The sequence below is a fragment of the Eriocheir sinensis genome, chromosome 13 (assembly GCF_024679095.1).
Source record: "Eriocheir sinensis breed Jianghai 21 chromosome 13, ASM2467909v1, whole genome shotgun sequence".
In the NCBI taxonomy this organism is placed as follows: Eukaryota; Metazoa; Arthropoda; class Malacostraca; order Decapoda; family Varunidae; genus Eriocheir; species Eriocheir sinensis.
Window position 1 is genome coordinate 23,051,055 of NC_066521.1, and position 12,500 is coordinate 23,063,554.

The 12,500-nt window shown below is 41.2% G+C and overlaps 1 protein-coding gene across 2 annotated transcripts in view; it reads left to right on the forward strand.

Moving 5' to 3' along the window:
- The window catches only part of LOC126998226 (junctional adhesion molecule B-like), a 146,750-nt gene that overhangs the window by 113,785 nt on the left and 20,465 nt on the right, over positions 1-12,500 (forward strand). For both annotated transcript variants that reach the window (XM_050859711.1, XM_050859712.1), the window contains exon 5: positions 11,966-12,074. In XM_050859711.1, coding sequence (XP_050715668.1) covers positions 11,966-12,074 — 109 coding nt within the window. The remainder of the gene's footprint in view (positions 1-11,965; positions 12,075-12,500) is intronic.

Below are 12,500 nucleotides of genomic sequence, written 5' to 3' on the forward strand. Positions count from 1 at the left end.
AGAGAGAGAGAGAGAGAGAGAGATCATGCTTCATCCCCTATTTGCAGAGCGCGATCAAAGAGCAAAGGGAGTAAACCGATGCAGTGAAAGCAAAATCTCGGACAATCTGAGTTAAGACGAGGGCAGAGAGAGAGAGAGAGAGAGAGAGAGAGAGAGAGAGAGAGAGAGAGAGGGAGAGGGAGAGGGAGATTCACTCTTGATAAGGATTTCGGAGAGATTGTGGTGGAAGTATTTCAATGGGTAGTTTTATGAGCCTGGTGATAATTTGACAAGACTTCTACACCATGGACGCGAAAAATTGCTCATCAGAATCCGAATAATCTCCTCTATAACCCTTGAAATACTTGTTTTGAAAGGCGAAACCGTCTGAGGATATGTTTGACAAGACTTCTACACCATGGACGCGAAATACCACTCATCAGAATCCGAATAATCTCCTCTATAACCTTTGAAATACTTGTTTTGAAAGCCGTAACCGTCTGAGGATATGTTTGACAAGACTTCTACACCATTAACGTGAAAAACTCCCATGAGAACCAGACTGATTACCTCTGTAACCCTCAGAAATACTTGTTATGAATCCCGCAAGCGTCTGAGAACACAGCCGTTGTTCCCATACAAAGTTACCCCTCTCTGGCACCGAAATGAAGGGCTACGTTGATATCAGAAGCTTCCGTAAGAGTCAGAGGCTGTCATTAGCGAGTTCCACCCTACACAGAAGTTAGTCTTTAGCGAGGGTGGTGTGGATGGGGCTCTAAGCAGCTTTGGGCCTCCTCTTCTTCGTTCTCCTCCTCCTCCGTTTGGGTCCTTGTCGCTAAACTCACGCCGCCTCAAGTACTCGTGTGATCCTGTGTCGAAGTTACTTGTGTCTCTAATGAGGATGAATATGAGTGCTTATTGAACAGTTCTTGAGCTTGTAGAGAGAGAGAGGACTTGATGGGGTGAACTTGCTAATGTGTGTGTGTGAGTGGGTGGGGGTGTGGGTGGGTGTGGGTGGGTGGGTGTGGCTATGAGTGTCTCTCCCTTCTAATCCTCTTTCCCTTTCTCTTCCTTCTTATCATCTGCTTGCCTTCCCTCCTTCTCCTCCTCCTCTTAATCATCTTTTTGTCCTCTTCCTCCTCCTACTCCTTCTTCGTTGCCTCCTCCTCTTCCTAAAGCTTATCCTTCTTCCTCTTCTTCTTCTTCTTCTTCCTCCTCCTCCTCCTCTTATCTATCACGCCTGCTTAGGTTTTAGTATAATCTCTTGCATTTTCTCAACACCAGACAGCGAGAAATTATAGCTTTTATCGGCTCTCTCTCTCTCTCTCTCTCTCTCTCTCTCCCCTTCCCCCCCACACACAAACACACACATGCACACAAAACATTATGCAAAAGGTGGTGACGGGAGAGAGAGCGGGAGACGACCCCCATAAGAGAGCCAAGTGTCGCCGGGGAGTGCCAAGTAGGGAGTGACGCGTCCAAAGAGAAGAGGGAGGAGTGAGTATCAAGATAATAGGCGAGTCAGAGGCGAGGATGAGGCAAGTTGGCGAGATAAAGCTTAAGAAGGAGAAGGAGGAGGAGGAGGAGGAGGAGGAGAGGTTGAAAAAGGAAGAGAATATGAAAAGAAGGAGTGAGAGAGAGAGAGAGAGAGAGAGAGAGAGAGAGAGAGAGAGAGAGAGAGAGAGAGAGAGAGAGAGAGAGAGAGAGAGAGAGAGAGAGAGAGAGAGAGAGAGAGAGAGAGAGAGAGAGAGAGAGAGAGAGAGAGAGAGAGAGAGAGAGAGAGAGAGAGAGAGAGAGAGAGATGTGGTCCTTTAAACACCTTGAGGGCGATGTTAATGAAGCTTCGTTGATCATCACGAGAGAAACAGGCAGGAAGAGGAGGAGGAGGAGGAGGAGAAAGAGGAGGAAATTGAAGAAGAAAAGGAAGAAGAGAAAGGTAACGAGTAGGAAGAATAGGGCAAGAAGGAGGAGGAAGAGGAGGAAAAGGAGGAGAAGGTGACGGAGGAGGAGAAAAAGGAAGAGAGAGAGAGAGAGAGAGAGAGAGAGAGAGAGAGAGAGAGAGAGAGAGAGAGAGAGAGAGAGAGAGAGAGAGAGAGAGAGAGAGAGAGAGAGAGAGAGAGAGAGAGAGAGAGAGAGAGAGAGAATAGACGAAATTAAAGAAAATAAAAGAACTAAAAAAATAAAAAGAGAAAAAGATAGAAATAATACAGAGGAAATCATGAAAAAAATCGCTCTCCGTCGAAATTAAAATAAACAAAAAAACAAAAACAAAAAAATAAACAAAAGAATTAGTGTCAAAAACTGTATTGAAAAAGCCACACTCGCTAAAGAGAAAATAATGTATACCGTCCGCTAAATGCTATTATCCGGGCATTAAAGGGCCGTTATTTTTTCATCGCTTTTATCACCACCACCCACAACACCACCACCACCACCACCCACAACACCACCACCACCAGTTATATTGTTTGTTACCTTGATTTTATTTCTGGTACTATTATTTCTACTACTACTACTACTACTACTACTGCTACTATTACTACTACTACTACTACTACAACTACTACTACTACTACTACTATTATTGCTACTACTACTACTACTACTACTACTACTACTACTACTACTACTACTACCACCACCACCACCACCACCGCCCGCCATCACCACCACCACTAACAATAACAATAATAATAATAATAATAATAATAATAATAATAATAATAATAATAATAATAATAATAATAATAATAGTGATAATAGTAATGTGTTTGCGGCGGCATTATGAGGGATTGTGGGAAGGTAAAAATCCGGCGCCATTTTTAAAAGCCGCTTAAAAAAAAATGATAAATGCCATTAAAGCCGGAAGCCCCATGATGCAACGAGAGAGAGAGAGAGAGAGAGAGAGAGAGAGAGAGAGAGAGAGAGAGAGAGAGAGAGAGAGAGAGAGAGAGAGAGAGAGAGAGAGAGAGAGAGAGAGAGAGAGAGAGAGAGAGAGAGAGAGAGAGAGAGAGAGAGAGAGAGAGAGAGAGAGAGAGAGAGAGAGAGAGAGAGAGAGAGAGAGAGAGAGTTATAAATAAGGGTATCTGATCTCTTTAAAATATGACCCAAACAACAGAGGGAGGATGGAAAAAAGAGATCCGAGTCAGATATTTAAATGTTAGCTTATAAAGGAATCTGAACCCTTTTACAATAAGACTGAACAACAAAGGATGTGATTAGAGTCGTTTAGGAAGCGAAGCAGAAAAGAAAATATGGACTCGTGAACTAATTAAGCTTGATGGAATAGAGGGAGTGAATAAGAAATGGAAATGCAAAATGTTGTAAAAGAAATTGATCGGTCACTCCTCTGTGAATAGGATAGAAAAGATTGAGGTTTTAATTAACGATAATATGAAGGATAAGAAAAACAAATACTAAAGATACTTAACTGAATATGGCGAGTGAATGAGAAATGGAAATGCATAATGTTATAAAAGGAATTAATCGACCGCTTCACCTCCTCTGATATACAAAGAATGAGGTTTTAGCAATAGGATAAGAAGTACACGAATAAAAATACTAATGATACGTAATTGCATACAGCGAGTGTGAATAAGAAATGGAAATACAAAATGTTATAAAAGGAATTGATCGACCGCTTCACCTCCTCTGATATACAAAGAATGAGGTTTTAGCAATAAGATAAGAAGTATGAGAATAACAAATACTAATGATACTTAATTGAATATTGCGATTGTGAATAAAAAATGGAAATACAAAATGTTATAAAAGGAATTGATCGACCGCTTCACCTCCTCTGATATGTACAAAGAATGAGGTTTTAGCAATAAGATAAGAAGTATGAGAATAACAAATACTAATGATACTTAATTGAATATAGCGAGTGTGAATAAGAAATGGAAATTCAGAATATTATAAAGCTAATTGATCGGCCACTTCACTGCAAATAAGGAACAAAAGAAATTGTAGAGGTCGAAGGATAAGAAAAAAAAAACACGTAAAATAATACTGACAAGGCTTAAATGAATGTATTAAGTGTGAACATAAGTGGAAATATTATAAAAAAAATTCACCCGCCGCTTCACATCGACGGAGCAACAAAAGAATAAGTTTTTTTGCGATAGAAGGAAAGGAAAAAGACATGTTAACAAATTCTAATGATACTAAATTGCATATGCCTTGACCCTCTTCTTGGGCAGCTCCTTTATATTTTTTTTTTAATAGGAGACTTGATTACCGGGCTGTTTTGTCCTCATTTCATCTTTTTTTTTCTTTGAACTCCTTCCTTTACTGTAAAAAGAAAAACTGTGAAAAGAGTGGAGTGGTGGGGCCAGATGGTCGGCCCAAGGCTTCTTCCCGGTGGGGCATGATGGTCGGCCCAGCCCGTTCTGACGCAGGCGAGTGTTTATAGTGGCGCCATCTTGCATTGGCTCTTGCTGCCCTCCCGGAGCTCATCTTTAATCCTAGAACCTAGAGTCCGGGTTGATAGGTGGTCTTCTGGACAGCATGTGGGTAGTTTTAAGCCACTCGGCTGCGGCTGAAAAATCCCAGCTTTGGTGGCACCGGACGGGGATTTGAACTTGCGTCCTCCTGAACGCGGTGCCGTCACTCTGTTGACTCAGCCACCCCCTTCCCCAAGCCACCGCCTCCCCCAAGTGATAAAATGTGATAAAAGAACTCCCTTGACACTTCAAAGCGACGGAACTACAAAGAAATGATGTGTTTTAAGCGATCGGTCGAAGGACAAGTCAAATATAACACGTGAACCAATGTAACACTACGTTGAATTTACCGAGTGTGAATATAAGAGGCTTCCATCTCGTAAGAGGAACTGGATTCTCTATAATACGACTCAGTTACAAAGGAAGAGCGATTTAGCCATCAAAGCATATATAAGAACGTGTTGTGAGCTGGTATTACAATGGACATAGAGTTTATAAAAGGAACTGGGTCTATATTGTCAAACGCATTCGGCTCACAACAACTAATTTCCCAAGGCAACAAAGGAGGTTAGTCGGGTTCTCATGAGTTCTTTTTCACGTTTATGGTGTAGAAGCCTTGTCAAATTATCGCTAGGTTCATAAAACTACCCATGGATATACCCACCACAACCTCTACGAAAGCCTTATCACTCGTTAATGGTGCAGAAGCCTTGTCAAACTATTACTATGCTCATAGAACTACCCAAGGCAATACCCACCACAACCTCTACGAAAGCCTTATCACTCGTTAATGGTGCAGAAGCCTTGTCAAACTATCACTAGGCTCATAGAACTACCCAAGGCAATACCCACCACAACCTCTACGAAAGCCTTATCAGTTATGGGCGTGTATGTGTCACATTCTTAAACACATAATTGACAAGGCTTTCACAGGGGTGTGTGACATTTCCTGGGGTAGTTTTATGATCCTGGTGGTAGTCTGGCCCTTCTTCTGTACCGTGAACCTAAAGAGACAGTCATTAGAACCCGACTGATCTCCTTTTTCGGCCTTTGGAAATTATTGACGCGAGAGGAGGAAGCGTCTGAGATACCAACATAAGCCCTTGAAATGTTTAAGAAAAAAAGAAAGGAAGAAAGAATTTAGCGGCCGAAGCATAACATAAGAAGATTGTGTGAGCTATTACTAAACTGGACATAGCAAGTGTGAAAATTAGAGAGTGCAGAACCATAAAAACGACACGTATGCTCTTTACGACACACGGAAGAACAAAGGAAAGTGTTAAAAGCTGACGAGCAAAAAAAGTAAAAGGTTATGCGTGTGTGAAGGAAGAAAAATAAAGAAGAAAAAATAGGAAGAAAACTATAATGGAATATCAATAGTTAAAAGAAAAGTTTGTAAAGAAAAAGCAATATGGAATTAGAGAGAGAGAGAGAGAGAGAGAGAGAGAGAGAGAGAGAGAGAGAGAGAGAGAGAGAGAGAGAGAGAGAGAGAGAGAGAGAGACTGACAGAGAAATGGATTTGGACAAAGAGAAACACATACACACATACACACACACACACACACACACACACACACACACACACACACACACACACACACACACACACACTCTCTCTCTCTCTCTCTCTCTCAACCCTCCCCCTCCCCTTCCTACCCCCTCGCCATTTCAAATCTCCCAGCCATCTCTTTCTTACCGGCATTTTTCATCACACGTATTTTTTTTATATCTCAAGCTAACGTCCACGGCGCAATCCCCGGCAACGTTTGACAAGCCCAGCAGCCTCGCCACCACACGCGCGGCTCAACGTCTCTCTCGTGGCCGCCGGAAACGTTGCGATGCGAATATCAACGTTGCGAAAAAATGAGGAGACTTGGGAGAGGAAATTATGCGTGAAAGTCGAGGATAATAATTAGATCAGAGGAAGAAGGAAGGAAGGAAGGAAGAGGAGGAGGAGGAGGAGGAGGAGGAGGAGGAAGATTATGAAGATTATGATTAGGAGAAGACGAAGGAAGATGTGAATTAGGAAAGAAAGAGATGGAGAATTAGGAGGAAGAAGATTATAATAATTAGAAGTTTGAGGATAAGAGGAAGGGAAGGGAGGAGAGGAACGAGAAGGAAACTTATGATTAGGAGAAGAAGAAGGGAAGAAAGAGGGAAAGGATGATAAGAATTAGGAGAGAGATGAGAAGGTCCAAGAAGAGAAAGGGAAAGAGCAAGAGAAGGAGGAGATGAAGGATAAGGAAAAGATAAAAGAAGAAGAGAAAGATGATGATGATAATGAGGAGGAGGAAGGTAAAATGCTAACAGGAAGGAGAAGAAAATTAAGTGGAATAAAAATTTTAAAGTCGAAAAGAAGGAGGCGGATGGGATGAAGGCGAAAAAAGAAGATGGGAAGAAGAAGGAGATGAAGGAACAAAAAGAAGAAAAAAAACTAAAAATGAAATAGAAATGAAAAAGAAGAAGAAAAGAATGAATCATGAGAGAGAGAGAGAGAGAGAGAGAGAGAGAGAGAGAGAGAGAGAGAGAGAGAGAGAGAGAGAGAGGGAGAGAGAGAGAGAGAGAGAGAGAGAGAGAGAGAGAGAGAGAGAGAGAGAGAGAGAGAGAGAGAGAGAGAGAGAGAGAGAGAGAGAGAATAGAGACTGTGAGAATGAGTCATCTTGGGGGGGGAGAGAGAGAGAGAGAGAGAGAGAGAGAGAGAGAGAGAGAGAGAGAGAGAGAGAGAGAGAGAGAGAGAGAGAGAGAGAGAGAGAGAGAGAGAGTAGGTCGTATGGATATGGAATGGGATACAGAAAAGAAAGAAATAAAAGATGATTGAGCAACAGAGAGAGAGAGAGAGAGAGAGAGAGAGAGAGAGAGAGAGAGAGAGAGAGAGAGAGAGAGAGAGAGAGAGAGAGATCAATATTGCCCCGGAGACCTACGGATTGATGGAAACATTTTGTCAAGGCGGAGAAACGTTTATTATTTTTTTCTTGCTTTTTCTTCGAACGTTTCTTTTCTTTTTACGAACGTTTTTTTATACTAACGTTCCTTTCGAGAGAGAGAGAGAGAGAGAGAGAGAGAGAGAGGTTATTCAGCCATATAATATTGAATCAGTATCACATTTTGCTCTATTTTCGTCTCTCTCTCTCTCTCTCTCTCTCTCTCTCTCTCTCTCTCTCTCTTGCTCTTGCTCTCGCTCTGTGTCTGTGTGTTTGTGTGTGTGTGTGTGTGTGTGTGTGTGTGTGTGTGTGTGTGTGTGTGTGTGTGTGTGTCCGCTAATGGATTTGTTATTGGTTGTGGAAGGCCTTTTACAGCGCGGCCTTTTTTTGTCTGTGTCTCTGTCCGTAAAGGTTAAAAGAGAGAGATATATATAAATGACTGCCCACGCTTGTTTTGATGCGATTATTTTTGTACCTTTTTTTGCCATTTGGGGTTTTCGTTCATTCGGCGTGTAAATGTGAATGATTTTTTTTATATGGTGAAATTCTCTTTAACTTTCGTCTTTTCTCTCTCTCTTAAATTATCACTTACTGTCTTTTATCTAATCATCATGGTTGAGCTAGGTTAGGTTAGGTTAGGTTAGGTGGGGTTAAGTTCACAGGAGCTGCCTTGTATAGACCTACAGACCGACCTTTTGCAGGCTCCTTACGTTCTTATGTTCTTATAACCACTAACTCACTCTCGTTCTCCTTTTCCTCTAATATCTTTCTTTCCTTCCTTCTAATGTCCCTAAGAAGAAGAAAAGAAACACCAGTAACAATAATAAACATAAAATCAACAATATAAATGATAATAATAACAACAACAACAGGTAGAGGAAGGGGAGTAGAGCAGCCGAGGCGGGCGTCACCAGGTGGGCGGAGGTGCGTGAAGGGGGACAGGTAAATAACGCAGGTGTCGTCTTGTCACGTGGAGGGGATAATGAGGAACGATAATAATGCACGATGGAGGAGCAGGAGGAGGAGCAGGAGGAGGAGGAGGAGGAGCAGGAGGAGGAGGAGGAGGAGGAGAAGGAGGAGGAGGAGGAGGAGGAGAAGGAGTAGGTGGTGGGTGAGAATATTTATGAGACGTGAAGGACATAGAAGTGAAGAGGAAAAACACGGAAAGGTAGAAGAAAGGAGAGGAAGAGAAAAGGGAGGTAAAGGTATATGAAGAAGAGATAACAGAAGGAGGAGAAGGCGGAGGAGGAGGAGGAGGAGGAAAGATTTATGAGGAGACATGAAGGACAGAGAAGAGGAGAGGAAAACACAGAAAGGTGGAAGAAAGGAGAGGAAGAGAAAAGGGAGGTAAAGGTATATGAAGAAGAGATAACAGAAGGAGGAGGAGGAGGAGGAGGAGGAAGGAAATATTTACGAGGAGACGTGAAGGACAGAGAAGTGAAGAGGAAAACACAGAAAGATGGAAATAGGTGAGGAAAGGAGAACAAGGTAAAACTGGATGAGGAGGAGCGTAGAGAAGGAGGACGAGGAGGAGGCGGAGGAGGATGAGGAAGAGGAGGAAAAGGAAATATTTATGAGGAGGCGTGAAGGGCGAACAAAAGGAGAGCAAAACAGCAAGGTGACAGGAGGCTGAATAATGATAATGATAAATGACGCTAGATATCGAGTTGAAGAAAGGCTGAAGATGGATTGAGACATCGAAACAGATATAAAGGTTAACATTTAGACCACCATAGACGTTTAAAAAAGTATATTAGAGGTGAAAAAATATCATAGCTGAACTTAAACTACCTTACCAACCTTAGAACATATACAGAGATAATATTAGCACCACAAAATACGAGAAAGAATGCGAAATATATATCGTACGAAGCAGCAGAGAATATCACAGACTATCCTACAGGTAAAAAAATACATCAGCTAAACTCAAACTTCCCTACCAGCCTTAAAACACACACATAGACATAATTAGCGGCTGAGAAGACAAGACAAGAGAGAGAGGCTATAAATATATATATCGTACGAAGCATCAGAGACTATCCCAGACTATCCTAGAGTTGAAAAATTACAAGATAAACTGGAACTTCCTTACCAACCATAAAACACACACAGATATATTTAGCGACCGAGAGGAAAAGACGAGAGAGAGAGGCTGCAAAATATATATCATACGTACCATTAGAGACAGTCCCTAGGTAAGTGGAGGGGAAGAAAGAGGTCGTAGAGTTGAGGTAATATTCATAGGGCAAGACGCGGGGACATTAGAGGGGATGGAATATATATGGCGGCTTGAGGTTCCTGGGAGATTAGACGAGAGATGATGTTGAAAGCCAAGAACGTGTTGTGTTAGGGATTCTGAGAAGGTTTGCATACTAAAAGAGGGTAGAAAGGCGTCTTTGGAGAGGATGAAATAGGGCAGAAAAACTATAGAGATGGAATATATAAAAAGAAGAAGAAAAGTAGAATTAGAAAGAGGTATTTGTAGCCTAGAGAAGGTTTGCATACTAAAAAAGGCCAGAAAAAACGTCTTTGGAGAAGAATTATTGACTCAAGTAGAAAGAAAACAGATAGAAAAGATGAAATACGTAAAAGGAAAATAAAAGTAAGAGACAATTAAATTTAGAAAGACGTATTTGTAGCGTGTGAGAAGGTTTGCATACTAAAAAAAGGGCAGAAAAACGCCTTAGGAGAAGAAATAATGATACAAAAAGAAAGAACACAGATGAAAAGATGAAAAACGTAAAAGGAAGAGAATAGTAAGAGATAATTAGATTTAGAAAGACGTATTTGTAGCGTGTGAGAAAGTTTGCATACTAAGAAAGGGGAGAAAAACGATTTAGGAAAGGAAATATTGACTCAAGAAGAAAGAAAAACGATAAAAAGATGAAATACGTAAAAGGAAGACAAAAGTTACAGAGAATTAGATTTAGAAAGATGTATTTGTAGCGTGTGAGAAAGTTTGCATACTAAGAAAGGGGAGAAAAACGACTTAGGAGAGGAAATAATGACACAAGAAGAAAAAAAACAGATAAAAAAGATAAAATACGACAGACAGACAGACAGACGGGCGAGAAGAAAATAACATGACATACATTTTAAAATCACGTGGCGAGGCAGGGCAAGATTGACCTCATTAGGGAACGAAAGTGAGAGGGAAGGTGAGTGAAGGGCAGGTGTGCAAGGTAGGTATGAACGACAGGTATGAAAGCCAGGTGTGATTGGATAAAAGGAGACCCAATGAGGAGCTACACGTGACTTTATATATATAAAAATATATATATACTGTGACAACGTAAGCTTCTTGATGTTAGATTTATAAAAGGTCTTTGCTAGCCCGAATGAATACGGCGGAAAATCTATAGAAGGTGATGTCTCCAGGATGTTAGGTTATATATATATATATCTATATCTATATCTATATCTATATCTATCTATCTATATATATATATATATATATATATATATATATATATATATATATATATATATATATATATATATATATATATATATATATATATTCTCTCTCTCTCTCTTGCTCGCACTCACTCACTCACTCACCCACTCACCCACTCACTCTACCTATCTATATATCTATCTATATCTATCTCACAACCCTTCTTTCCTGATCCCCTGAATTCTGTTCCTATTCTAACTATAAGAAACAAAATACTGCTACAGAGGATTCGAACCCAAGGCCCAAAGGAATCGAACTCCCTTTAGCCAGTGTCCGAACCCAAGGCACCACCGAACTCCACGCCCTTGTAGATACCTGAGTCCAGGGTTAATTAGCGCCTACCTGTCCGCCCTCGTGGCTGTCAGGTGAGGTTTCTTGCCCTTGATGGAGCTTAAGAGAGACACGAACGGACCCAACGTACCTCAGGACACTCACCACCACTACATTACGTTCACCACCTCACGTTCATCTCCTTACTACCTTACCTGCGGCTTGATTTACGTTAACTTACCTGGTTTTGGGTTGTTGTGATGTGTGGGGCGTTCATTTCAGTTTGTTTTTTTGGGTTTCGACTTACGATCATTTGTTTGTGTGTGTTTCTTTACCTCACGTTCATCTTACCTTATCTGCGGCTTTGATTTACGTTCACCTTACCTGGTTTTGTGTGCGTTGTGATGTGTGGAGCGTTCATTTCAGTTTACGTTTACATTCATTTAGCCTTACTATCACCAGTATGTCACCTAACGTTCATCTCATCTCACGTTCAACTGCTTCTGTGCCCTATTTCCTTACATTCACCTCATCTCGACTTACGATCACCTCACCTCGACGCACGACCACCTTCATCTCACCTTACGTTCACCTCAGCTCGACTTACGACCACCTGAACCTCACATTACGTTCAATTCACTTTACGTTCACCTCACCTTACATACACCTCGCTTTAAGTTCACCTCGCCTTACGTTCACCTCACCTTACATACACTTCACCTTACGTTCACCTCACCTTACCTTCACCTCACCTTACGTTCACCTTACCTTACGTTCGCCTTACCTTACGTTCACCTCGCCTTACGTTCACCTCGCCTTACGTTCACCTCGACTTACGTTCACCTCACCTTACGTTCACCTCGACTTACGTTCACCTGTCTTTATCTTTTCAGGTGTGGTTCCTGCACCTGAAGAACGTGACGAAGGATGACGAGGGGGAGTATGAATGCCAAACGTCCACACACCCGCCCAGCTCTTACATGACGTTCCTGAAAGTGCAGAGTAAGTAGACGAGGCTGATTATTATTATTATTATTATTATTATTATTATTATTATTATTATTATTATTATTATTATTATTATTATTATTATTATTATTATTATTATTATTATTATTATTATTATTATTATTATTATTGTTGTTGTTGTTGTTATTCCCCTTGTTGTTGTTGTTGTTCTTGTTTTTTCTTTTTATTCTGAAATTTTTGTTTTTTTGTATTTTCTTCTTCCTTCTAATTCACTCTCCTCCTCCTCTTCTTTCTTCTCCTCCCTCCTCTTTCTTCTTCCTCCTCCTCCTCCTCCTCTACTTCGTTTTACATGGCTTTTCTCAAGGTTCAAAGTTAAGTACATCCTCCTCCTCCTCCTCCTTCTCTTCCTCCTCCCATCCTTCTCTGGAGACTTCTCAGACTTTCCAGGAATGGGCGTAA